The sequence below is a fragment of the Triplophysa rosa genome, linkage group LG19 (genome assembly GCF_024868665.1).
Source record: "Triplophysa rosa linkage group LG19, Trosa_1v2, whole genome shotgun sequence".
In the NCBI taxonomy this organism is placed as follows: Eukaryota; Metazoa; Chordata; class Actinopteri; order Cypriniformes; family Nemacheilidae; genus Triplophysa; species Triplophysa rosa.
In genome coordinates, this window is record NC_079908.1 from 15,391,234 (window position 1) to 15,414,134 (window position 22,901).

At 36.8% G+C, this 22,901-nt stretch overlaps 7 protein-coding genes across 7 annotated transcripts; 3 read left to right on the forward strand and 4 right to left on the reverse strand.

Moving 5' to 3' along the window:
* Positions 1 to 25: 25 nt before the first annotated feature.
* Positions 26 to 2,828, forward strand: ube2g1b (ubiquitin-conjugating enzyme E2G 1b (UBC7 homolog, yeast)). Its single transcript, XM_057360344.1, has 5 exons — positions 26 to 256; positions 775 to 877; positions 959 to 1,056; positions 1,138 to 1,316; positions 1,396 to 2,828. Exons 1-5 carry the CDS (start codon positions 214 to 216, stop codon positions 1,480 to 1,482), a joined length of 510 nt encoding a protein of 169 aa, XP_057216327.1. The 5' UTR covers positions 26 to 213; the 3' UTR covers positions 1,483 to 2,828.
* Positions 2,829 to 2,872: 44 nt separating this feature from the next.
* Positions 2,873 to 5,384, reverse strand: arpc3 (actin related protein 2/3 complex, subunit 3). Its single transcript, XM_057360343.1, has 7 exons — positions 5,272 to 5,384; positions 4,756 to 4,855; positions 4,532 to 4,608; positions 3,845 to 3,913; positions 3,598 to 3,724; positions 3,344 to 3,438; positions 2,873 to 3,133 (listed from the first exon to the last, which is right to left on the reverse strand). Exons 1-7 carry the CDS (start codon positions 5,275 to 5,277, stop codon positions 3,071 to 3,073), a joined length of 537 nt encoding a protein of 178 aa, XP_057216326.1. The 5' UTR covers positions 5,278 to 5,384; the 3' UTR covers positions 2,873 to 3,070.
* Positions 5,385 to 5,595: 211 nt separating this feature from the next.
* gpn3 (GPN-loop GTPase 3) lies at positions 5,596 to 7,684 on the reverse strand. The gene is made up of 8 exons (XM_057360339.1): positions 7,501 to 7,684; positions 7,216 to 7,324; positions 6,873 to 7,040; positions 6,647 to 6,771; positions 6,439 to 6,554; positions 6,263 to 6,359; positions 6,045 to 6,173; positions 5,596 to 5,866 (listed from the first exon to the last, which is right to left on the reverse strand). The coding sequence occupies exons 1-8, from the start codon at positions 7,546 to 7,548 to the stop codon at positions 5,801 to 5,803; spliced, it is 858 nt and encodes a 285-aa protein (XP_057216322.1). The 5' UTR covers positions 7,549 to 7,684; the 3' UTR covers positions 5,596 to 5,800.
* Positions 7,685 to 7,732: 48 nt separating this feature from the next.
* On the forward strand, positions 7,733 to 10,251 carry LOC130570174 (uncharacterized). The gene is made up of 7 exons (XM_057360340.1): positions 7,733 to 7,857; positions 7,957 to 7,982; positions 9,045 to 9,163; positions 9,244 to 9,370; positions 9,479 to 9,665; positions 9,758 to 9,837; positions 9,939 to 10,251. The coding sequence occupies exons 1-7, from the start codon at positions 7,733 to 7,735 to the stop codon at positions 10,058 to 10,060; spliced, it is 786 nt and encodes a 261-aa protein (XP_057216323.1). The 3' UTR covers positions 10,061 to 10,251.
* Positions 10,252 to 10,504: 253 nt separating this feature from the next.
* vps29 (VPS29 retromer complex component) lies at positions 10,505 to 13,671 on the reverse strand. Its single transcript, XM_057360342.1, has 4 exons — positions 13,565 to 13,671; positions 11,403 to 11,594; positions 11,052 to 11,287; positions 10,505 to 10,943 (listed from the first exon to the last, which is right to left on the reverse strand). The coding sequence occupies exons 1-4, from the start codon at positions 13,565 to 13,567 to the stop codon at positions 10,826 to 10,828; spliced, it is 549 nt and encodes a 182-aa protein (XP_057216325.1). The 5' UTR covers positions 13,568 to 13,671; the 3' UTR covers positions 10,505 to 10,825.
* A 515-nt stretch (positions 13,672 to 14,186) lies between these two features.
* On the forward strand, positions 14,187 to 17,625 carry LOC130570178 (uncharacterized protein C2orf81). The gene is made up of 3 exons (XM_057360345.1): positions 14,187 to 14,256; positions 14,562 to 14,831; positions 14,989 to 17,625. Exons 2-3 carry the CDS (start codon positions 14,583 to 14,585, stop codon positions 15,211 to 15,213), a joined length of 474 nt encoding a protein of 157 aa, XP_057216328.1. The 5' UTR covers positions 14,187 to 14,256; positions 14,562 to 14,582; the 3' UTR covers positions 15,214 to 17,625.
* Positions 17,626 to 17,635: 10 nt separating this feature from the next.
* Positions 17,636 to 22,666, reverse strand: aqp3b (aquaporin 3b). Its single transcript, XM_057360338.1, has 6 exons — positions 22,524 to 22,666; positions 20,733 to 20,859; positions 20,071 to 20,208; positions 19,801 to 19,919; positions 19,413 to 19,630; positions 17,636 to 19,190 (listed from the first exon to the last, which is right to left on the reverse strand). Exons 1-6 carry the CDS (start codon positions 22,629 to 22,631, stop codon positions 19,001 to 19,003), a joined length of 900 nt encoding a protein of 299 aa, XP_057216321.1. The 5' UTR covers positions 22,632 to 22,666; the 3' UTR covers positions 17,636 to 19,000.
* Between the last annotated feature and the right edge of the window lie 235 nt (positions 22,667 to 22,901).

Here is a 22,901-nt window from a genome sequence, read left to right on the forward strand (position 1 = left end):
ACAACTGAGTTGAGGTTTGAAACACAGCCGTTGAGTCAGTGTCAATATCACATGTATCCGTTCTGTTCTCACTCAGCGCATGTGAAGTAACGTTAGAGCTCAAACACACAGTTGAGAAGATCCGCGTCGAACTACTTCGTCTCCAACATTGAGATACCTTACTTTTTTAAGTATAATTTTAGTGGGAACTTAGTATATTTTGTTAAAAATAAAATGACTGAACAATCAGCGCTGCTTCTGCGAAAACAGCTAGCAGGTAGGTGGCTAACAGTTAGCATGAAGCAATATCAGTATAGTACGCCAACAGTGTTTATTCACACTGTCGGCTCTTTAAAAACAAAACGACATGACGTGTAATGCTTCTGATTGTGTCAGTGTTTAAGTTATATATAAACTTATGGGCTTCGTATTTCCAGTAGTAAAGTAATAAGGTCAGAAGGCTTTGCTAGCAAGCATACTAGCAGAATAAGTTGGTGAGGTATAAACATGTTGATTACACCCAGCTTTGGCCTTCAGTTTAAGAAAACATGTGTTTACTATTGAATATGCCAATAATTCCGTTTTGATTCTTTAATTGTATAATACGAGTAATAAATTAATTGCATTTGTAGATGGTTATAGGAACAGTTGACACGTGTTAGTTAGACATAGACAATTCATTGATCTGACACACGCTTTGGTGTTATAAGGTTGTCGCCTCATTTAACAAATTTAAATGGACATCAGTATATGACGTCATTTTTATTCCTGTGCTTTTTCTTTGTGACCCTACAGAGCTCAATAAAAACCCAGTTGAAGGTTTTTCAGCTGGTCTGATTGATGATGATGATATCTATCAGTGGGAAGTTGTTGTGATCGGCCCCCAAGACACACTATTGTAAGTACCAATCTTGTTAACAACACAGCTAAACAGATCCAACAAGTAGGTACTAACACTTTCTTTCTCTTTCCTTTGCAGTGAGGGTGGATTTTTTAAGGCACATCTCATTTTCCCTCATGATTACCCACATCGGCCTCCCAAGATGAAGTTTATTACGGAGATTTGGCATCCTAATGGTGAGTTCATGTGTCATTTTATTAAGGGGACATGATTATATGCTGCGGGGCTGATACTGATGTTATTCTTGATCTCTGTAGTTGCAAAGAATGGCGATGTGTGTATTTCCATACTTCATGAGCCCGGAGAGGACAAATTTGGCTACGAAAAACCAGAGGAGCGCTGGCTGCCCATCCACACCGTAGAGACTATCATGATTAGCGTCATCTCCATGTTAGCTGACCCCAACAGCGACTCGCCGGCAAATGTGGATGCAGCTGTAAGTCCACAGTTTTGCGCTGCTGAATCGCAATATTCAGTTGCTTGAATTAAAGGGCTATTCTGTGTTTGCGTTGCAGAAAGAGTGGAGAGAAGATCCCAACGGTGAGTTCAAGAGGAAGGTCGCTCGCTGCGTGAGAAAAAGCCAAGAGATGGCATTCGACTAAAGGCCCCATCGCCGTTACGTTTGTTAGTTTATTCATATGCTGTGGTATCAGTTCCCGTCTTCATATCATAAAGTCAGACTTGATAGAAATTTCAGTTTGGTTTATTTCCCGATTTCTGTGTTGATTTTAAAACTCATTAAAAGCTCATATCAACTTAATAGGTTTAACCGGTGTGTCTGAAAAACATTTTGTGTGGCAATGCAAGTCAAATTCTATCGATCATCTCCCCCCAGATGAGTCAGTTGTAAGCTTTCGAACGGGGACAGTTTTCACTTTTTGAAAGATTTTGCACCGAATAAGAAGTTTAAAGCAAAGCCACCATAGGATTATTTTTTTTCTTCTGAATGTGTGAGGCATAGCATGTTTTGTCATTATCAATCCCCCCCATCCTCTAGTGTGTCTGTATTATTTATTATCTTAATTATGATGAAATGTATTGCATGACATTTGTGTTTTGACTCGCTTTTTTATCTGCCACTGAGCCATCAATTTTGAACAAAGTCTTTTATGCAATTCTGGAGTGTTTTGTGTGCATCTATGGTACCAGTAGAGGTTGATGGTCAGAGCCAATGCTGATTTCCCTCCTCACTGACATGTCAGACAGCCCCGCTTCCTTCAAAACAATACCACAGGGGTCATCTCTATCTCTGCTGCCTTAAGTTGTTGTCCTCAGAAAGGAAAATTGTATTAAGTGATGTCAAGTCTCAATGTCTATTACGTTTTTGAGCTGGAATCCGCTTTTGGATAAAACCAAAAAGTTAGATTTTGCGTGAGAGACAGAGAATATTTTTTGTATAGAGCTCAAAAGCTGTATTTTTTGTGTATGTAAATATGATGTATTGTACCATAGCTATAGGAGTCGATTTGTTTGTTCCCCTCACACTTAGTTTTGTAGCTTTATGTTTCTGTTCACTCTTCTGTTCTCAAAATCCACATGTAATTGCTCATTAAAATGTAGCATTTGTCTTGCGTATCTAATTTTTGTCCTCATGTTGTCCTCCCTTTGTCTCGTCTGTCTTAAGTCATGCAACAAAGCAGTTACCTCAATAACATTAAACGGTGCATACAATTCTTAGTGACGTATGACTTTCTAATATATTTGTTTAGTGTTGTACTAATGCAATTGTACATTTACTGTTTAAAAGAAAATATACTGAGCAATAAGTTCTACCCTTTCAATCTCAATTAGTCACATTTTGATTTGAACTCCCATTTCTTTTATGGTCCGTGGCAACAAATGGATTTTTGAGCATTGTATGTAGAGGAATGTCACATTTCTTTCTGCAGCAATCACACGCTTTTTGCCTAACAGGTTCAGATAAATAAAAACATTACTATGCTCCTTACTCTCTAAGTGTATTAGTAGTCTTCATTCACTGACCAGAGACACTTTCTCTCTTTAATGGATTTTATTTGATCAGCTCCTGTTTTACATGACAGGCCGGATATCAAATATACTTGATATTACCAGTAAAAAATGTATCTTTACAGAATCGGAATAAACACATTCACGCATAGTGAAAAAGAAAAAGCAGACATTAAAGAATCCATTCACACACAAGTACCAAGAGAGATCCCGAGTTGATTATTACTGGCCAGGTGCAGACAGACTTTTGTTCATGAACTGTTTCTTTACAAAGCACACCCACCACTGAAAAAGAAATTCATATTTAATCAATATTTAATATTCTAGTTGAATATTATACAGTTAATAGTTAGTTCTGCACATTAAAGTGAAGACAGATTGAAAGATAATGCTATAAAGATTTTTTTAAAATTCTTTACAACAAAATTATACGATTTCTTATTGCTTTTATTTTTATGCCGAGTTGAAATCTGACAATATGTCATGCTGCTTTACCTTGCTTGGTTTGTCTGTCTGAGGGTCAAACACACGGTCACACAATCTCAGTCCCGTCTCCTGTCTGATCTGTTGCAGGTAAGCCCTCATTGTTTCTGCCCAGCAGAAAAACAGCAATATAAAACAATTAACAACATAATTTCTCACAGTAAAATAACTCAAGAAAGAGTTCAGCAAGTAGTAAAGGGAGTGGGACTCTTGCTGTAAGTGTAATCAACCTGAACTTATAAATTCTTGAAATGACCGTGACGTACCTTCCTCCTGTTTGTTGGAGGGTTTAGCGTACATTGCATTCAGAGGGAAGCCAGGCTCTCCTGGGATGGGAAAGTTGGTGATTCCCAGCGTGTACATCTCTTTCTCTCCTTGTCCTCTTGAACTACACTATACATGATTTATAAATGTATTATTTTAAAAGGTCCTTTTCAAAGGATTAATCTAAGCAAAACACCTTTGCCTGAAAACTATGACTCAAGAAACACACTTATATTCTGCAACAGTTACCTTTTGCAGCTTCTTGAGGCATTCAGAGATGTAAAGAGTTGTGTAGATCAAAGTCCGGTCAGCCTCATTCTATCAAAGGCAAAGAAATGTATATTTCAATCAAAAAGCAATTCAATTTTATTTTATTTATATAACGCTTTTCACAATGTGGATTGATCCAAAGCAGCTTTACAGGAGAAAAACACAGAGAATGTAAAACAGCACAGTGCATGGTGTTTATAGAACAAGCAAGATCATTCTAGTAAATATCTAATAAATGCAGTCTCCTGGTGAGCAAGCCAGCCAACAATGCCCTGTGGCGAGGAACCCAAACTCCAATGATAAATAAATGGAGAAAAAATGTTTATGAAGAATTGTTATTTAGGAAGTTTCATTTGTTGAAACTGTTTGGGTCTAATTTGTCGTATTTTATCGATATCAGGCAACAGAGGAATGTCATAAGCAGGGAAAATAATAATGGCCAATGTTTAAAATAAAAGTCAACATTTAATATTAAAATTAACCCTGCTAACTAGCATTTTATATGCATAAATATGTCGCCAGTGCTGAAAACAACTTCAATTAATCTACATATCCAGGCAGCAATAGATTCAAATGTTATGCATGTTAGGGCACGCAATGCAAGTGCATTTTATTGCCTCATTTACGCTCCCTGTACAGCCCTCTGCACAATCTGCCATCCCTTACCTTAATTTCATAGTTCTTGAAGAAAACATTGGCTTTGAAGTAGTAGATGGCCTCATCAACAATATCTGTGTCTTTAGCTAAACGTGGAAACAGGAAGAAAGAGCTGATGAGTCAAATACTGTGTGCTTTGTTGGCCATTTAAGGAAGAATCACTCATATCCTTAATCTTACAGTACATGCAGATTACAAGCAACACAGAAATGTAAATAAAACACGTCTCTCACTTTCTTTAGGAGCAGGACCCTTAAACTGCGTTTTGAGGGGCAGTAATGCCATATTTCCCACCAATTTGGTGTCTGCATCGATCAGGCTTGAGTGGTAGGCCTGAAAAATTTTGATGCAAAACAAATATGAAAGAACCATGTAGTATGATATTTGTAATATATGACATTTGCTTTAATCCTATTACTGCACTGAGTGCAGATGTGTGACTGTGAATCCAGTTGTTTGTCTCATGAAGAGATGCATCGGTGTTGCTGTAACATCATATTTTCGATACACCACCGTATATATTTTAGCACTAATGCATGATGAATTTAAACATAATAACGTAAATATTTGAGAATAAAACATGTTACATGTAGGAAAACGAGTAAGATTAAGTATAGGTTAGCTACATTGCTAATAACGGAAAATCGCTTTTCTAATTCGTTTTCGTTCTGAAATGTGACACAAAAAACTGCATAACAAGCACACAAAAACGTTCATCATTTAGGCAGTTGATTTTTAAGTTTTCCTACCGGCATTTTTGTAAAATATGTCCCAAATTTGGCAGGCAAAACGTATGTCACCACTGCAAGCCGCCGCTTCCGCTGTCCCACCCTTCACCGATACAGGAAGTTTCTACGTTGGAAATTCCAGTGCTACATGCGGATATAACCAGTAGGGGTCGCTAAAGGCACCACGTTCATGCACATTTTTTGACATTTCTGTCGATTTTGTTGATATCCTTTGATTTTAAATCGTCTAAATATTTTAGGTTAATTGCTCCAAGTTGCATCTAACCATAACATGTTCACTGATAAAATAAATAGAAATAATAAAAAAATCACACAGATTTGTTATATTAATATTTTACTGCAAAAATAAATATACAATTCTAAAAAAAGAATAGTTTATAAAACATGACAGACAGGGCAGGTTAGGGTTGCATTCTTCATATAATGACATTACAGAAGGGACATAACATTTTTGAGTTACATAAATCTTTGAATGATCATCAGGTCCTGATAACTCAGTTTGGCTTCAGAATATACAATGTCCACTTGCTCAAGAATCTGCTTTGTCTTGAAAGAGCTCATCAAAGTTTGTGTTACTGGGTTCCTCATTTAATTCCTGGGGACAAGAAAATAAAATATAAGTATGTAAAATATTACGTGTTGTAATTTGGCCTAAAACAACAGACCAAACATCTGGGGAATGTTTATTTGCAACAGGCCAGATATCACTGATCACTTTTGCTTTTCAACAAATTAACACCAGTTTACAGAATATGGCAGTAAGCTAAACAAACCTTGGGCTCTTTAAACTCTAGATCTTCACCATATTGTATAGAGAAGTCTATGTGCTGCAGGACAATGTTGATTCCTTCCTCATCAGTCCGATCAAAGGGCATAAAACGAACCATACTGTAGTCATCAATCTGAAAATGAACAATAGAATTTTAACCATTTTGTAAAATTATTTACTGTATTATTTACTGTTCACAAGCTTTGGAACTTGTAAACTTACCAAACCACATATGGCCTTAGTCAATTTCCTAAATTTCTTGCTTCGCAAACCTACAGAGTTGTCCTCCATCATGGAGTACATATCTGGGTCCAGATATCTGTAAATAAAGCATACATTATTACATCTAAAACAGTTCAAGAGGTATATGTTGTCTTGTGCTAGACTCAGAAACATACTTCTCTATTTCCTTCTTTGCCTTTGGACTGAGCAGATCCATCTTGGTCATTATGTTGACTTGTGGTATTTCTAGCATCACCATAGCACTCAAGGCAGCCATAACTCCAGAAATAAACTAGATTATTAATTGAAACAAATATCAAATTTAGCACTTCAATTATTTATAATTTAAGCATTTTAAACAGACACAGCATTTGGTCAATTTACCTTGAATGTCTCAACCATGAACTGTGAGTCAACCAAGAAGACACCACACACACGAAATTCCCATTGCTGTAGCTGTTCCACAAGCTGTCTCATAACAGGCAGATGAGTATACAGCTCAATCTGACCTGCAATCAAGAGAACACAATTAACACAAACGTGTCAATTCTCACTCACTACATTGAACAGTAGGACAGCTGAATTATTATAAGGCTGTACAGCTTCTTACCAGGGCAGTCAAATAGTATGTAGTCATCCTCCACATGACCAAGACTCTCTTCCAGCCAGTCAAAGTTATTGGCGAAGTACTCCATGCAAAAGACCAGTCCTCCATTAGGGCCGAATCTCAGGGAATCATCCTCCATAACATCATCTACCTGAATCAGTTCTCGAATATCTGCGTTTTAAAATTAATCACTGAAAATTACAGGACACCAGGGGGATCTGTAACACAATTTCTTTAAACACCAAGCATCAATGCTTGTAACATTAAAGAGCAATCTACTAGTAGATCATTGAGTGTATTTTAATAATGTGCTGTACAATATATCCACTGTATATGCATTCCTCACCTGCCATGACAGGGTAGTTAAAATGCTCTGCAGCTGGATCCAGATTCACCACCTGTACAGATCTGTTGATGGCCTGGCAATGTTCTATCATGGTGGCACAGTACGTACTCTGTGAAAACAAGAAATGACGTATGAGACAGGTTCCATAGATAACTACCAATATACCAAATAAGAGTAAAATAATATAAACTGAAATTTCATTCTTATTTAGATTTACGATCTTTCAGAGAACGAAGCAGGGTCCTACTAACATATTAGTCTAACTTCGTCCAGTACTCATTTTACCTTTCCACTTCCGGCAGGACCCATCACCAACTGTGCATACCGAGGCATTATCGCTTTTTTGGCTCAAACAACACAAGATGTAAAATCGTTTTATATTGCAACGAAAACACTACATGTAATATGTTCTTAAAGCATTATATTCGCCGCTGCCTACAGCAGCCATGCTTCTTTTACGGTCGCCTACGGAAGCCTGCTGAGGTCAAAAGGATTGCACTCACTAGAACGTTGACGGATGCGATTAACGTTACAGGTCGACTGTCACTTCAGCAAACACTTCAACATGGATAAACACGTGAAATGTATTGAGAACGGCGATAAAAGCGATCTATACCGCAAGACGTCTTATTTGCCGCCAAGGTAAGATTGAAAAGATATCGAGAATCGCATGAAAAATCTTATAAATATTTTTTTAAGTCATAATGTAGTATCCCATCTGATATAATGTGGTCTAAACAGGTCTAGGCTAAACCATGTGGAAGCTGGTAAGTTAATACTCATTTATTCTTTAAGTTTTGTACATTTTTATATATGCACTTAGTAAATTATTATTAAATATGAATTGCAAAATGTACACTGTCAATAAAATAATACGATTCATTTCAACATTTAGTGCATATTTATAATCAAAAGTTGTATCTGTTAACATTATATGCATTTGAAATTAATAAATGCTGAAAGTTAGTAAACGCACTTACCAATGTATAGGCCTAACCTTATTATAAAGTGTTACAGAAACATTTGTTTCGAGATTTAAAGATTTGTACAGTTACTTTAATGACATGACAAACCTATAATTAATACAAATGTATATGTTGTAACAAATGAATTAATTTACTTTCTGTATGCTGGAGTTTAATTTTCTATACCCCATTAGAAACTGCTCTCGTGTGCTTTTAAGTTGTGAAATTTAGCAGAATTTACACCTTTTAAGTAATTAATATTGTGCCCTTTCTTGAAATATTATGTTCCTAAAGCCTATTACTACCTGTAAATATTACATCTTTATTTATAAGGCACACTCTTCATTTACTAATTGTAAAATAACATCATCCTGCACATTGCATATGCACAATATGCAAGGTGTCTACCTTATAATTGTGCCATTTATCTGAACTCCAGACACCAGCATGTTATCTCCCCAGCAACCTGACAGGTTTTTTCCATACGGCAGTTTATCTGTGTAAATTACAGAAACGTTACACCTGTATTACCAGAGTAACCAGAGTCTCTGACCCCATTGAGTTAAATCCAAAACCAAACATGCATTCCAATAAAAAAACCTCAGACCAACAACTCTAATAGTACATATGAACTCATTTTGCTATAAATTATTCATCTCATGGTTGTCACTACAAAGTAACATTATGCCGATCCATTGTACAGCAGTTTTCACTCCGCATATAATTACAGCCAGTGTCATGTGTTTAGTAAACTAATAGCCTATCTGGTAGTAACTTATTATTATTGTATGTACAGTAATTAAGGACACTTAGTAGTGTAAAGTGTAACTGAATATTTAAGCATTTCGTTACCTCTTTATCTAGACAAAACAACTTCAAGATTTGGACATAAACGGCAGAGACCAGCGAAAGTGGGAGACCAGAATCGGGACATAAAAAGTATATATATCCCCAAGGCAATGACTGATGCTCCATTTTTGCAGGTATTTCGGGAAAATATATGCTGAATGATTTCATGTCAAATGTACAATGATTTATGTTTTTTAATGTCCTTTGGTTTCAGCATCCAGCCCTAACACCTGGACAGAAGCGCTTTCTATACAGTATAGCAGAAGCTTACAGTAAAGATCATATGCGGCAGTTGATACGTCAACATTACATGAATATATTACACCGCTGCATCAGAACAGGTGAATAGTCATCATCACTGCATATTACGTGGGAATGTTTATGCCTATTATTATTATTATTAAACTATATTATTATTTATTAACATAAACACTGTATTTTTATGACAGACCTAAATCCACATGTAAAACCAAAGGTGACGACAACATACAGAACAGAGAGTGTAACAGCACAAGCGGAACACATCACAAACTCCCAAACCACAACGATTTTTGGGACAAAAGAACATGGAAGGAAACTTGTGATTGTGGAGAAGGCCAAGAAAACAACCTTGCCTAAAATCATCAGCCATCAAAGGTAAGAAAACGCTCCCAAACACAATGCACAAATCTTGTATAATATGCACGTAAAATTAATGTGTTCTTAACACTGTATTATTTAACTTTTAGAGTGTCTTCGAGATTTCCAAAAACAAACAAAGCTCTGGCAAGAAGTAAGACTGCTGTAGCAAAACCCACATCTTTGCGAAGTATGTTTACATTGTTACATACTGTTGCACATACTGGATCTCCCCACTCTTGTTTTGAGCTTCTGTATTTAACATTACATGAAATGTGCTGACATTTTCAGGATCACACCAATGGGATGTTGACCTCGAGTGGGAGATGACCGAGATGGATTCTTATCTCTCTAGACGCATGAGTGGCCTGTCTTTCAATGAATCTGAAGAGGACTTTCTGTTTGCTACTTAAAACATACCATTTTTAATCATTAAAGGAACAGTTCACCCAAAAATAGAAAATTCTGTCATCATTTACTCACCCTCAAGTTGTTCCAAATCCGTATAAATTTCTTTGTTCTGATGAACACTGAGAAATATATTTCGAAGAATGCTTGTAACCAAGTAGTTCTTGGCCACCATTGCCTCCCATAGTAGGAAAAATTGCTTTATAAATGTATATGCTCCATTGAACACAAAAGAAGATATTTTGAAGAATGTAGGAAAGCAAAAAGTGTTTATGAGAACAAAGAAGTTGACACAGATTTGGAACAACTCGAGAGTGAGTAAATGATGACAAATGTTTATTTTTGGGTGAACTGTCTGTCCCTTTAAGTACAATGATGCTTTAAAAAGTTAAAAGTCTCTGTTATAGTATTATTTCCTAAATAATCCTAAGAAAAATAAACAATAAACCATCGCTTCTCATGTGATGTGAGGCTTTATTATACGAAATATGATTTCACATGGACCTTGAAAAACACATCTTATGGCCTTGAAAAAATTAATAGGGCACATAACATATGAATAGACTATGTCTCACTAACATTACATTATTGCATTCTGCTGAAACCACTAACCAAAACAACCTATGATATTCTGATGACATATAAACAGTATTATATATTACATTAAAATAGCGCAACGTTATGATACAGCATTTGCACGGTGGGTTCGGGTGTGAAGGAATGACAGGATTGGCATCCTGAAAGAAGGCCGCAGACACCATCAGACGTATTTAAGACTTTTTGTATTCGATTCTCTCGACTTTGACGTCGTCACCAATGAGCTGGTAGACGTACGTTACCACAGTGGATGCCTGAATGTCCATCAATACAAACGATGGTGTGATGTTACTGTAAAGAAAGTAGAAATTACACATGTTTAGTACATTAACAGTACAAAATAATGTAGCATAGTACTCTCTGCGTATACATGAAAGCAGTAAATAGTAAATATTATACCTTTCCAGTGCATTATAGGCCCCTGTGGCTGATCCGGGGTTAATATAAAATTTGTTCTCATTCTCAAAGGCTTCAAATTTGTGTGTGTGGCCAGAGATGAGAATATCCACATCCAGCTGTCTCTGAAGCAGTGCAAGGCTGGCCATGTCACCCCAAGGTATCACCTGATGGCCGTGGATCAGACCGATTTTAAACTGCCCGACTGTCACCACCTTCTGCTCTGGATAATTCAAGTTCTGTCATTTTAAAACCAAGATAAAGCAGCAATGTGGTTGGTTAAAACCATACATAAACACTGACTGTTTCACACACTGGAAAAGATGCAGTGAATGTGAAAATTGTAAATTGTACCTCATCAAAGTCTCCTCTGACTATGTGAACGTCTCCAGCAAGTGTCTTCAGGTAGTCATAGCTCTCCTTTGTACAGAGGTTTCCAGTGCACAGGATGTGCTGAATCTTGCCAGGCACCAGTAACTTCTTGAACTTGGCAGGTAAAGTGTTGCATCGGTGGGGAATGTGCAGGTCACCTAACACAAGGACCAGCTATTTCCAAAACAAAATCTTGTTAGTGCAGAAACTTGTATGTTTAACTGCTGAAGGATAAGAGTAAGGAAAATAAGTGACACAAGCAATGCATTGCTGTCTGAAAAAAGCATCTAACAATGAAATTACAATTTTGGGAGGCATTGTTGTTGCCTTAAATCCACGAGGGACAAACACACAAATGTAACTAAAATGTTAACTTATGATAAAATGTCAGTTTTCTTCAGTCAGCAATTAGACTTACATTTTAAGTCGAGACAGGGTGCTGCTTCTACGGTCGATTTAAAGTGATTTCCCCCCCCGCATTTCATACTATTACACATGCTATTTTTGTAAATCAGTATGTAGCATACAGTTTTCTTAGGCACTTTACTTAGGCATTCTAAACACAGTCTTTCAGTCCCATGACACCACTAATATTTGGATCACTCACGCTGATGCTATAATTAGCATTCTTTATAAAATATGCATTAAGAAACAAAATGCTTAGAAACAAAATGATTTTTAGCATGACAGTGCTGTCGCTTATTTTTGGATTCTTAGGCTAATAAAAAGATTATAAGTCAATTCGATATCATGGTCAAGAGGAAAATTTACTTTCAAGATTATTTGGCAAAGAAAAATATAATTAATGGAGAGCAGTCTAAACAGCAGCAGAACAGAGGGTAAGAGGAGTGTAAGGAATCATACTAGATCCAGCGGGTCCCAAGAAAGCAGCGTTACTGTAACATTCAGAAAGACGTAACCATGAGAGGTCTGGGGATGCACTTACTCTGTGACCAGCCTGCGGAACAGCGGGTGAGGAAGAGGGTGAGGGAGGTGTGGAAGAGTGATCACAGCAAAGAAAAACAACAAAAACAAAAAGATGAAAGATGATGTGGGACAGTAGGAAAACTGAAAAGTGGACAAAAAATATCAAATGGAAAACATAAGTTAGTTTAAATGTTAGGTGATTATGGTTGATAAATGGATGGCACAGTTAGTGTGAAGCGTGAGGTAGCAGTAGCCTTATGCTGTGGAGGATTCCTATAAGAACACAGTCTGCCTTTAAACACCACTGACAAACCAAAAACATTTCTTTTAAACTCTACCCATAACGACCTATAATTTTAAATGGTGTAAATATAGTAAATAATTCTTTGACACTTCATTTTCAGACTGTTCCTCTGCTAACTGAATTTAGGAGACCTGAAATTAAGTCTTGGTTTGTTTCAGCTGGAACGACGTTATTTAAAAAAAATATGCATTGCACATTTTACACTTATATATTTAGACTGTAGGTGCCAAATATGATCAAGCCAAGCACTATAGAACCAACATAGATGAATATTTTTACTAGTTTAACATTTACATAGAGTAACATGCGTGACCAAACATGCTCGGAAGGAAATTTACAGTAACACTGTGGATTTCATCATAAACTACATAAACGTAGCATCCAAACTTAATACATTGACTGCCACAAGTTATAAAATGTTACAAGCGCAAACAGTGCACCATTTTCTATGAGATTAAATATCAACTAGTTTTGTATATTTTGCAAATTGCTATAATAGCATTTCGGGGTTAATAATTATAACAATACTTTTCAATACCTGATAATATTGTTTAGGAAACTAGAGGCGATTTCATGTTAGCTACTGTATGCTAGCGGGATGTTATTAGACTCATCACACAGAAGGTATCGTTAAAGTACAACGCATATATAGCCTATATGACAATGAATACACTTATAGAAGAATAGATTTTATTTATTTATCTATCGGAAAGCATCTGTCTACATCCTGAATATCAGTCAACTTGAAATGTCTCAGCTGCGCTAGCCTTCCGCTGTCATGTGACTCCTTATCCTAAAAATCGCAGCTTTACGGAAAGCACATTGCACATCTACACAGACGTATTCATATAAATAAACCGAGAGAGGATGAGACTCCTGGTAAACCCTTCTGTCTAATAAAATGTACATTTACCATTTTGTCCAGCTGTGAGTTTGAGACGGACCTCAGGAAGATGATGTTGACTCGTAAGGCCACAACTCTTCCTTCAATTCAGCAAAGCGGCAACAGCACAGCGCCCTCTAACGCATTCAGGAGACATAACATTCGTTAAACACTACAAATCTGACGAAACTCATCTTGAAAATCGATTGAATAGGACAATTGCGCCATGGACCCCCACCTAAAACAAAAAGGAGGGGTTCTTTTGACAATGAAATCATTTTGAGTATAGCTTCTTCATCCTGATTCAGCTTTTTCATCCTTCATTCTTCATCCTATCCGAGCATCATTTCGCATTTTGGATGTCTCCTCTATTTAGTAATTAGTAGCGTCTCCAATATGATTATATTTACATTGATGTTTTGCATACCTATTTTTTTTAAACGCATACAAGAATGACCAATTTTTTGACCAAATCACATCTGGACAATAAATACCTGTTTTTAGTTTTAGTGATTAAATCAAAATTAAGTTCAGTGCCATTTTGATTTTGACTCCCTTTATGTCCTGTTAGTGTGGGGTTTTAAGTTTTGTGTTTTTAAGTTTTAAACTTCCTGTTTTCACTGTTGTCTTGCTCTGACGCATGATCTGGTTGCTTGGCAACTAGGGCCCGAAGTAAACAACAGAAGGTGTTGTCTCTGGGACCGTGCTGAACACAAATACTGGTGAGTGTGTGCATTTATTGGACCTTCTGTTAACATACTAGGCCTTTAATGTCGAAAATGATATAGAAATTATGGCAAACAATTCCTTGATAAATCATGACAGAAGCATCATTCATTAATATGAGCGATCAACTGAAACAAGTTGACCGGAAAGTTCGACATATTCACGGCTAGGAAGTTTATTCAAGTCAACTTCAAATTCTGCTTAACGACATACTACACACGCCTACTTATGATTTATGACGTCCTTATGGCTTTTCTTCTTTTCCTGTGTGAATATCTTCCTTTTACTCCATGAAAATTAGGTCCATGAGGCAGTAAAGACAATGCGTCGTTCCGCAGTGAAATCACGGGCAGAAAAAAGCCGCTCCGATTCTGGTCCCGTTAGTGCTGCTCCACCTCCGCCCTCAGTCCAGCCTGTTGAGACTGTAGACACTGTCTCGGGACGCATCACCGAGCCAAACTGGACCAACATTATCACAGAGGAAGAGGGCGAGGAGCTGGTGGTGGACATCATAGAAGAACTGATGGAAGTTGTGATGGACAGGTGCTGTCAGCTGGATCTGCAGAGACAGGTGAGCTTTAGCTTGTGTTGTGGAAGTTCGCTGAATCAATTATTTAGATAAATAATCATTCTTTACCATTTATTTAGAACATGAAGCAATGTAATGTGTCATACACAACAGGTTTGCATTCATTTACTGTAGCTCACATCTTTCTGCCCTTATCCAGTTGATACCTTTCTCAGTTTGGTGGGCGCGCAACAACCTGATACAGACGCTTGAATGTCTTTTCCTTATGAGAGATGAGGGGGATGATCCAGAACGAGAACAGTTTTGGAAAGAGGACCCAGAACCTCAGCCTTGTGCTATCGATTCGTGGGCTGAGGGATGCGTGCCTGTGGTGCATGCTGCTCAGAATAGCAGACAGCTTTATGACGGGTATGGTGGGCGGTAAATGGAAGTTAGGCATTACACCCAAATTTCCGTTGTTTAAGGTAGAGGTAAGAAATCTGACTTTAAATGCCATTGTCTTGCTGGAGAGAAAGGACTTTTCTAAACAAACCCTAACTAAACCTCAGTAGGTTATACACTTACTTTGTTTTAACAGTAGGCCTACATATTGTCTTGACAGAACTACACAAGCTTCAACCATCTAGCTCCAGACCAATGGAATGATGCTGCTAATTTATTCACAAAACCTTAAGAATAAGATGACCTCATCCATTTTTTATAATTATGTTTATTGTAACATTATATGCATGCATTTTTTATTTATTTTATGGTCAAAATATATATATGTTTTTACAAATTTACACTAGCAATTCACACTTTCGGCCACAAAGTGTCTCTGTTTGATCAGGGAAATGGGAACATGAACATGGAGATATGTTTATTTCAGTTTCTTGTTCATTTCTTTACCCCAAGAATGTCTTGGCAAAGATATGAGGCATGTCATGCATTTACAAATTTGACTCAACTAAATGTGCTTGTTTCTTAATAGTTTTACCAAGGAATGATCATTTAAATTAAAAAAACTCATTTCTTATCATATAAATCAAGCTCAAGCTCAATCTTAAGCTTTTATTTTAGCTCTCATATAGCTCATTTTATATTTAGTCTGCATGACATGCAAATGCCTAAAAACGATCTTTCAGACATGGCACAACACTTGTGGTGTGTTTAGCCTTACAACATTGTGCTTCTTAAAATTGTTTTCGAGCTCTGTGATTTTAGCTTGAGCTCACCGTCTCTTTGGGATGATGATTGACATGTGACCCTCTGTTTGCCTCATCATACATATTTATGAATATTTACTCAGTTGTCTTATAGAGATCAACTGTCTGCCTCCTGCTGCCATTGGCGCCTTTTTTACACCAAAACCTTAGGCAGTTTCATAAATGTTTTCATGAATTTAAAACAATGTTGTCTTTCAAATTTATTCCTCTATAAAGTTCAGTCATTTGGTTCACATCCACACACACAGAAGGGTGTAGGAGCATCATTTTTGTGTTTCAGTGAGAGGCGTTCCAGAAGTTTGACAGTTCACTTGACGCACAAGCAGTGAAGTGCGTGACAAGGCGGGTACATCACTCAGAGGAATATGTTCAACTTTTTTTTACCACAGTTTAAATTCTTAAAGACATTTCAATGAATAAAAATGTGACCTGTTTCATATCAGCCATGAAGTGTTGTGCTTTACACAGTGCTTTACTGGCTTATACATGAACATGTTTTTTCTGAAAACCACAAACCCGATCATTTTAGACCTGTGACCTGTTTTTGAGTTCATGGCAGTATAGGGCAGCATGAAAGTTTACATTTAAGGATTGATAAATTACTTTTAATGTGTGCTTGACTGAATGGCTACAGTCGTGATTCCTTAGTTGTCATAGATTCTTTCAGAATACCATTGTTGGGGGTCTGGGATGCTGGGTGTTTGATTGACATTAGAGCTGTTTGGGAATCCACGATGCTGAAAGGGCACGTCGTTCAGGAATTCCAAATGTCAAGCGCCTCTCTGTAGTTGGAGCAGTGGGTGGGGACCAGACAAGCAGTTTCTCATCGACAATTTATGTCACCATCGACATTTACTTCAAATCTCTGAGAGATTTATTTTTTATTTTGCACAACCGTAGATGAAAGAAATTAAATGATTCTGACAAATGGTGGTTGCAAAAGATTTACAGCATAGATTAAATGGCAAACATATTTTTTAACTACAGTTTGTGGTTACATTTTTTTTCATACAGACAAAAGTATATGATAAATGGCTGTTTGGCAAACCCAGGAGAATACAGATCAGAATGTTCTCAGATTTTTCACCTCAACTCACAGCTGTGTACAATACAGTGAACATTCAGATTCATAATTTTATGCTTTAATGTGTACACACACAGACTACTACTCTGACAGAAGTATAAACAAATGTATGTTTATCTCAATACGGTGGTATTTTAAAATGCCCTTAGATATTTCATCTGTACTGTGAGTAATTTCCCATTTTAGGCCTGAGGGCTAACAAGCAATTCTGTATCTGTTTTGGTTTATGTTCCTGATTCTTGTCTAGCATACTTGACATGGAAGAGTGATGCAATCAACGGGATCAACAGTTGTCATGGAAACCTCATTCAAACTCAAAAATAATAATACTCACATAAAATCATGACCGAATTTTCATGTGTTTTGATTTACAGACTATTGTGCATGGATAAAAATATCACCAGGACTGATAAATGTTAGTCTGTAAACAAAATCATGTTTATGGAATTCTCACACTGTGGATTTATTTCCCAAAACCCCTTAAGAACTATGGTGAAACATGTTATGCGCAAACGTATTTGCCTTTAAAATGACACATTCACAGTTTTCACATTTATTATCAAATTCATACACAAGTAGAAAATTTGTTTAATGGTTTCAAAAGCCTCAAATGTTTGCCTCAATTTTCATTGCATATTCCCAAACTCTATTTCCCAAATACTCCTCTTAACATCTCCATTCATTTTCCACAAACCTATGAACCGACTCCATGAGCGCTCATTGATTTAAGATTCATGGTCTGGGTTATCTCCATCCATCTCATCCCAATAAACACACCTCTTATTTTCATTCCTATTTCATTCCTCTTATTTTCCCCTTCACTGAGCCTTTCCTTTCCACGTAAAAGATTTACATGAGAATCAGTTGCGATCAATGCATACAAAACTTGAAAATTTGCATACTTGTGCGTGATGTAACTTTATGCGATGAGACTAAATTTTGTGTTAGGAATTAGATTGCAGTATCCAGTACATGAAGTTGACATGTCAGATACAACACTTCATTATCTTTTATTGAATTTTCAGATGGTTCCTGTGAATGAGGCATTAGATTTACGCCCACAATTTAAGTCCACAATTCATTTCAACCAAACCATTACATTTTCACAGTGGACTTGACCTTGATTTTCTACTTGAAGTCCTGATGCGTTGTTGGACTAAATGATGCTTATACGTACTAAGAAACTACATGAAATGGACATCAAAAACATCCCCTGAAATTATTGTTTTCCAACAACAATTTTGCACATGCTATCTCAAAAATATAATGTTAGAGATACATCTGCAGCTCCATCTAAACATAAAACCAAAAGCTGAAAGCTTTATGAAAATTCTGTTTTAAAGCAGGTCAAACAATGATGTACATAGTGCCAAAACCAAAACAGACATGTAAATACGACCTTTAAGTACTTTAAAAGAGCGACATGATAATGGATATAGAAATGAAAAACCGCATATATATCATTGCACTGTTAAAAAGATGGAGTGATCCTAAAGTTTCCATTAATGTGATATTATTCATCAAGACATTCATATTTGATATCATTATAGTATTCATAAGGACAGAGGGGTACACATTTTCACAAATCCCTTATTCATAATCACCAATGTAGATATAAGCATTGAATGAATAGGGACTGCAGGTTGAATTAATAAGGTTATGATTGGGCAAATATTTGAATAAACTGAAAAAAGATAATGAAAGGTTATGTATAAAAACAACAATTTGCAATTCATTAAAAGTAATTTGTGCTTCAATAATTTGGGGGACATCAACTGATTGTGCATGAGAAAATAATACAAGCCTAATTTGTTTAATCATGATATCAAAGTCACAGCAGTTCAACCGCTATCAAAAGTTGGTAAACATGAATACTATTTTCGTGGCTGAACGGAACTGCAAAATACAGTGTGTGCTCAGGCTTATGCATTTTCTTTCTCAGAAACAGCAGAGAGTTTGATTCTTTCTGTCTCTTCTGTTTCCACGGCTTCTCTTTTATCTCTTTCTTCTCCTTCCACATGGTATCCCACCATCAGCTGATACACCATCACACCAATCACAGCACCAATGAACGGGGCAAAGATGGGTACAAGAGACCAGAAAGAGCTTGCTCTGTGATGGATAGAATATGTAAACAGTGTTAAAAAGTGCACTGAGTAAATTGTCCCTCTTTTAAACATTTTACATGTAAAGCAAGACATCAACTTAACATCAATTACATAGGATGAAGCGACACAATCTCACGGGAATTTGTAATTATTTCACAAGCTGGCTAATATTGTATGAAACTGATATTATGAAATGAAAGAAAATGTGACTTTAGTGAGCACTCACGTGAAGACTTCTGAGCCCCATCCAGCAAGTGCAGTAAAAAGTCGAGGTCCCAAATCTCTGGCTGGGTTTACAGCGTAACCTGAGTTAAAACCCATGGATAGACCGATCACCAGAACCACAAACCCCACGGTGAAGGCCTCCAATCCTCTTGGGACGGGGTTATTGTAGGGGTCGATGATTGCCAGGATACACACGATCAGAGCTGCAGTGCCTATCATCTGTAGGAGAGAAATGGTTGAAATTAAAAGTAGCTGGTTGTTATTCACATGATGACGATTGTATATGTTGACATATTTACTATGGCCTTCTTATGGACAAAAATGGAATAAAAGGCACAAAACATCATACAATACAACTATTGTGAGCAATGCTGGTTTCTGTGTCCTACCTGATCAAAAAAGCCATTGAGCAAAGTGAGGTGTTTGGAGGGGTATGTAGCAAAAATCCCAGCTGTTGCGTTATCCCCGACAACAACCAGAGACCCCTGCCCATAATCCCACAGTGCATCTGCAAAGCATCAAGTCATCAAAGACTCTCAAGAGTTCTTAACCACAACCCTCATAAACTGAGCAATGCTAGTTTGTGTTAGCTTTAACAGGATATGAAAGAAATCCCGGTATTCATGATCACATTAAACTTCCACAGCCCTAAAACTCACCAAAATACATGCCGAATATTATTCCTGAGCCAAGAAAAGCCCCCAGAGTCTGGCCCAGGAAATACACGGGGAACTTCCTCCAGGGTTCCCTCCCCAACAAGCAAAGGGAAAAGGTCACCGTAGGGTTTATGTGACCTCCTGAGGAATACAAGTTTAAAGGGTTAAAGTCTGGGTCAGACCGAACCTAAACAATTTCCAACTGAAACTTTTTTATAACAATTTGAGACAAGGATTTGGTTTAATCTCTGTGTAGGAACCCGGCTTGTCACTTCCTGTCAATTTTCCCTCAATGTTCCTCAGTTGTAAAATTGCATGTAAGATATCCAAACTGACATTTGTTTTTTTTCTTCATGTGGCTATGTCATTATCTACAGAATCGGACACCTTCATCTTGGTGTTCTTCAACCCTTTCTTCATTCTTCAATATCTAAATAGAAAGTGGCCTAAAAATGGAAAAGAATGCAGTGGAACTGTAGCAGTTGCAATCCACATGTTCAATGTTCAGGTGAAAGACTTTATGTGATAATATCTGCTTATTGTTTTGTGGATTTGCTTGTTTTGATATGACTCACTGCAGAAAAATGTTAGATCTGAAGTCCTGAATTTCCTGTGTTCTCCCAAAGAAAAATAACTTGACATAGAAAACTTATGACCAATCTTACCAGAGACTTGCCCACAAATGAGGATCCCCAGCGTGGCAGCAAATCCGAAAGCGAAATTTACCGTCAGGAACATTCCGTGAGAGCCTCCGCTAAGTACCAACTGGGCAACAGCACCGCAACCAAACATCTGTAAAGAGAGAAATCAGGAAATCCAAATAAATGTTACAGTCTTTGCAGACAAAGCCGAGAACACGCCAACATGGGTTCAGCCACAAATTACTTTCTTTCTGCAGAACACAAAAGAAGATATTTTAAAGATCGTTGGTAACCAAAATTACTTTCTTTCTTCTGCAGAACACAAAAGAAGATATTTTAAAGATCGTTGGTAACCAAACAACATTGGCCCCACTGACTTCCATTATATGGACACGAAACAATTGAGACACAAAATATCTTCTTTTGTGTTATATACAGGTATATGCAGGTTTTGAATGACATTAATGTAAATAAATGATAACAAATTTGTCATTTTTGGGTAAACTGTTCCTTCAGTTTTCCTATAAATATTCAAATTCAGTTCATGAAAGTCTGTTAAATAACTTTGAAAATGTGTAAATTAGATTACAGAAGAAACAATCATTTTTTTAGAGACCCTCATTCCTGTTTTGGCTAAAGACTGCATGTAAAGAATGTGAAACGTTATAGGCACCATGTGGATTCGTTAGATAACCGTGTGTATTTTCACTTTCCCGTTGTGTGATGCCCTCTAGCTTGTCTGTGTTTGCCAGCCGTTATTGAGCTGCATGATCAACTTCTGGATGGGGGTCTCACAGACTGCACAGTATCATCAGAAAACAACAGACGGACATGAGGGAGTTCTACTTTTCTCCAGATATTGAAAACATTGAAAACAGATGAGACAAGATGTGGTTTAACCTTGTCAAATTCATTCCGGAAATGGAGTGTCTTGAATTTCGGATTATGGACCCTGTTATGTCCAGCTACTGCTGGTTATGAACACTGGCCTGCATGCTAACTGCACATAAGACTCTTAAAAATTTGAATTAAAATTAGAGAAAATTCCTTATAATGATTCTCGTATTGTTCTGATCTCAGTAGTATTTTTTGTACCGCATGACCCCGAATGTGCTGTCACCAAACCAGGTTGATCCAGAACATTATAATTTTAATATTTGTTTTGCTTCATTAGCTACATTTTAAACATTCATTTAACACAATTCTGTATTACAGCTTTTTAGGGCAACGTAAAAAATAACCTGAAAACATTATTATTAAAAGCAGGACGAACAAGAACATAAAATGCTTCTCAGCACAATAAGGTTTGCAGTTGATATTTGGTAGAGAAATACAGGTGTAGCTGAATGGAAATTTCAGATATTTCGGTAGATAAAAGGATCTAGATTATTTTTGATGTCCTGCAGGCATTCAATCAAATAGTTCTCATCAAAGATAAACTATCCCATTTTTGCATCAATAATTATCTGTCATTATCCATTTATCAGTCTTTCATCTTGAAAGGTTTGTTTTTACAAATTAATTTGAAAAAATAAAAATTAAATTAAATGAATTCTATTTTAAGATTTCTATTTTTTTACTTCTATACACCTTCATAATACCTACAAATTAAACCTAATGTAGATAAAAACTTGAAAATTATGGTGTTTTATGATCACTACTCCTCTGAATGGCAAATGTTGACTTTGATTCTTCCCTTTATTATGCACCTAAAGGTGACTGCAGTATAATAATACATCATTCATCAATTTAATCTGAAACCAGATCACTATCATCGCTAACTCATCGATGACAAGAACAACACAGATGTCTCACCACTAGAATGAGGGTGCCTAGACATTCTGCCAGCGCCTGTCGCATCAGCTTGTTCCGAACCTGAAAGATCTGAGCCATTTTTTCCAGGAACAGCTTCTGTCTTCCCATAATGCCTCAGGATAGTTTAATGATGACGATGATGGGTTAACTGCCAGCACTTGGTAAGTGTGCCTGAGCATAGCGATGTCATATATATACCTCTGAAGGTCCCACCCTCAGTCACTGAAAAATCAGAATTCCCACAACTTTTCCCTCCTTCAATGTCTACCTCCTCCCATCTCATGTCCAACACACAATCCTTCCTGTTCTATCTTCATTTCAAGCTCTCTTTACCAGCTTTTTTATGAATGTGTCTGTGATGACCGTGATAGTGAAGTT

What these genes read in the sequence shown, in the direction of transcription:
- gpn3 (XM_057360339.1), bottom strand. Translation starts at nt 7,548, where the DNA reads ATGCCTCGGTATGCACAGTTGGTGATGGGTCCTGCCGGAAGTGGAAAG. An exon ending in GCAAAGAAGGAAATAGAGAA is followed by an intron (nt 6,360 to 6,438) that starts GTATGTTTCTGA and finishes CTTTATTTACAG; the next exon opens with ATATCTGGACCCAGATATGT. An exon ending in TAGAGTTTAAAGAGCCCAAG is followed by an intron (nt 5,867 to 6,044) that starts GTTTGTTTAGCT and finishes TCTTGTCCCCAG; the next exon opens with GAATTAAATGAGGAACCCAG.
- LOC130570178 (XM_057360345.1), top strand. Translation starts at nt 14,583, where the DNA reads ATGCGTCGTTCCGCAGTGAAATCACGGGCAGAAAAAAGCCGCTCCGAT. An exon ending in AGCTGGATCTGCAGAGACAG is followed by an intron (nt 14,832 to 14,988) that starts GTGAGCTTTAGC and finishes GCCCTTATCCAG; the next exon opens with TTGATACCTTTCTCAGTTTG.
- vps29 (XM_057360342.1), bottom strand. An exon ending in TCAGAGGAGACTTTGATGAG is followed by an intron (nt 11,288 to 11,402) that starts GTACAATTTACA and finishes TTAAAATGACAG; the next exon opens with AACTTGAATTATCCAGAGCA. An exon ending in GCCTATAATGCACTGGAAAG is followed by an intron (nt 10,944 to 11,051) that starts GTATAATATTTA and finishes CTTTCTTTACAG; the next exon opens with TAACATCACACCATCGTTTG.
- ube2g1b (XM_057360344.1), top strand. Translation starts at nt 214, where the DNA reads ATGACTGAACAATCAGCGCTGCTTCTGCGAAAACAGCTAGCAG. An exon ending in TCTGCGAAAACAGCTAGCAG is followed by an intron (nt 257 to 774) that starts GTAGGTGGCTAA and finishes GTGACCCTACAG; the next exon opens with AGCTCAATAAAAACCCAGTT. An exon ending in CGGCAAATGTGGATGCAGCT is followed by an intron (nt 1,317 to 1,395) that starts GTAAGTCCACAG and finishes TTTGCGTTGCAG; the next exon opens with AAAGAGTGGAGAGAAGATCC.
- arpc3 (XM_057360343.1), bottom strand. An exon ending in GGGTCCTGCTCCTAAAGAAA is followed by an intron (nt 4,609 to 4,755) that starts GTGAGAGACGTG and finishes TTCCACGTTTAG; the next exon opens with CTAAAGACACAGATATTGTT. An exon ending in CTCCAACAAACAGGAGGAAG is followed by an intron (nt 3,439 to 3,597) that starts GTACGTCACGGT and finishes TCTGCTGGGCAG; the next exon opens with AAACAATGAGGGCTTACCTG.
- LOC130570174 (XM_057360340.1), top strand. Translation starts at nt 7,733, where the DNA reads ATGCGATTAACGTTACAGGTCGACTGTCACTTCAGCAAACACTTCAAC. An exon ending in GCTAAACCATGTGGAAGCTG is followed by an intron (nt 7,983 to 9,044) that starts GTAAGTTAATAC and finishes CTCTTTATCTAG; the next exon opens with ACAAAACAACTTCAAGATTT. An exon ending in CTGATGCTCCATTTTTGCAG is followed by an intron (nt 9,164 to 9,243) that starts GTATTTCGGGAA and finishes CTTTGGTTTCAG; the next exon opens with CATCCAGCCCTAACACCTGG.
- aqp3b (XM_057360338.1), bottom strand. Translation starts at nt 22,631, where the DNA reads ATGGGAAGACAGAAGCTGTTCCTGGAAAAAATGGCTCAGATCTTTCAG. An exon ending in CATTTGTGGGCAAGTCTCTG is followed by an intron (nt 20,209 to 20,732) that starts GTAAGATTGGTC and finishes TGTATTCCTCAG; the next exon opens with GAGGTCACATAAACCCTACG. An exon ending in AATATTCGGCATGTATTTTG is followed by an intron (nt 19,920 to 20,070) that starts GTGAGTTTTAGG and finishes GATGCTTTGCAG; the next exon opens with ATGCACTGTGGGATTATGGG.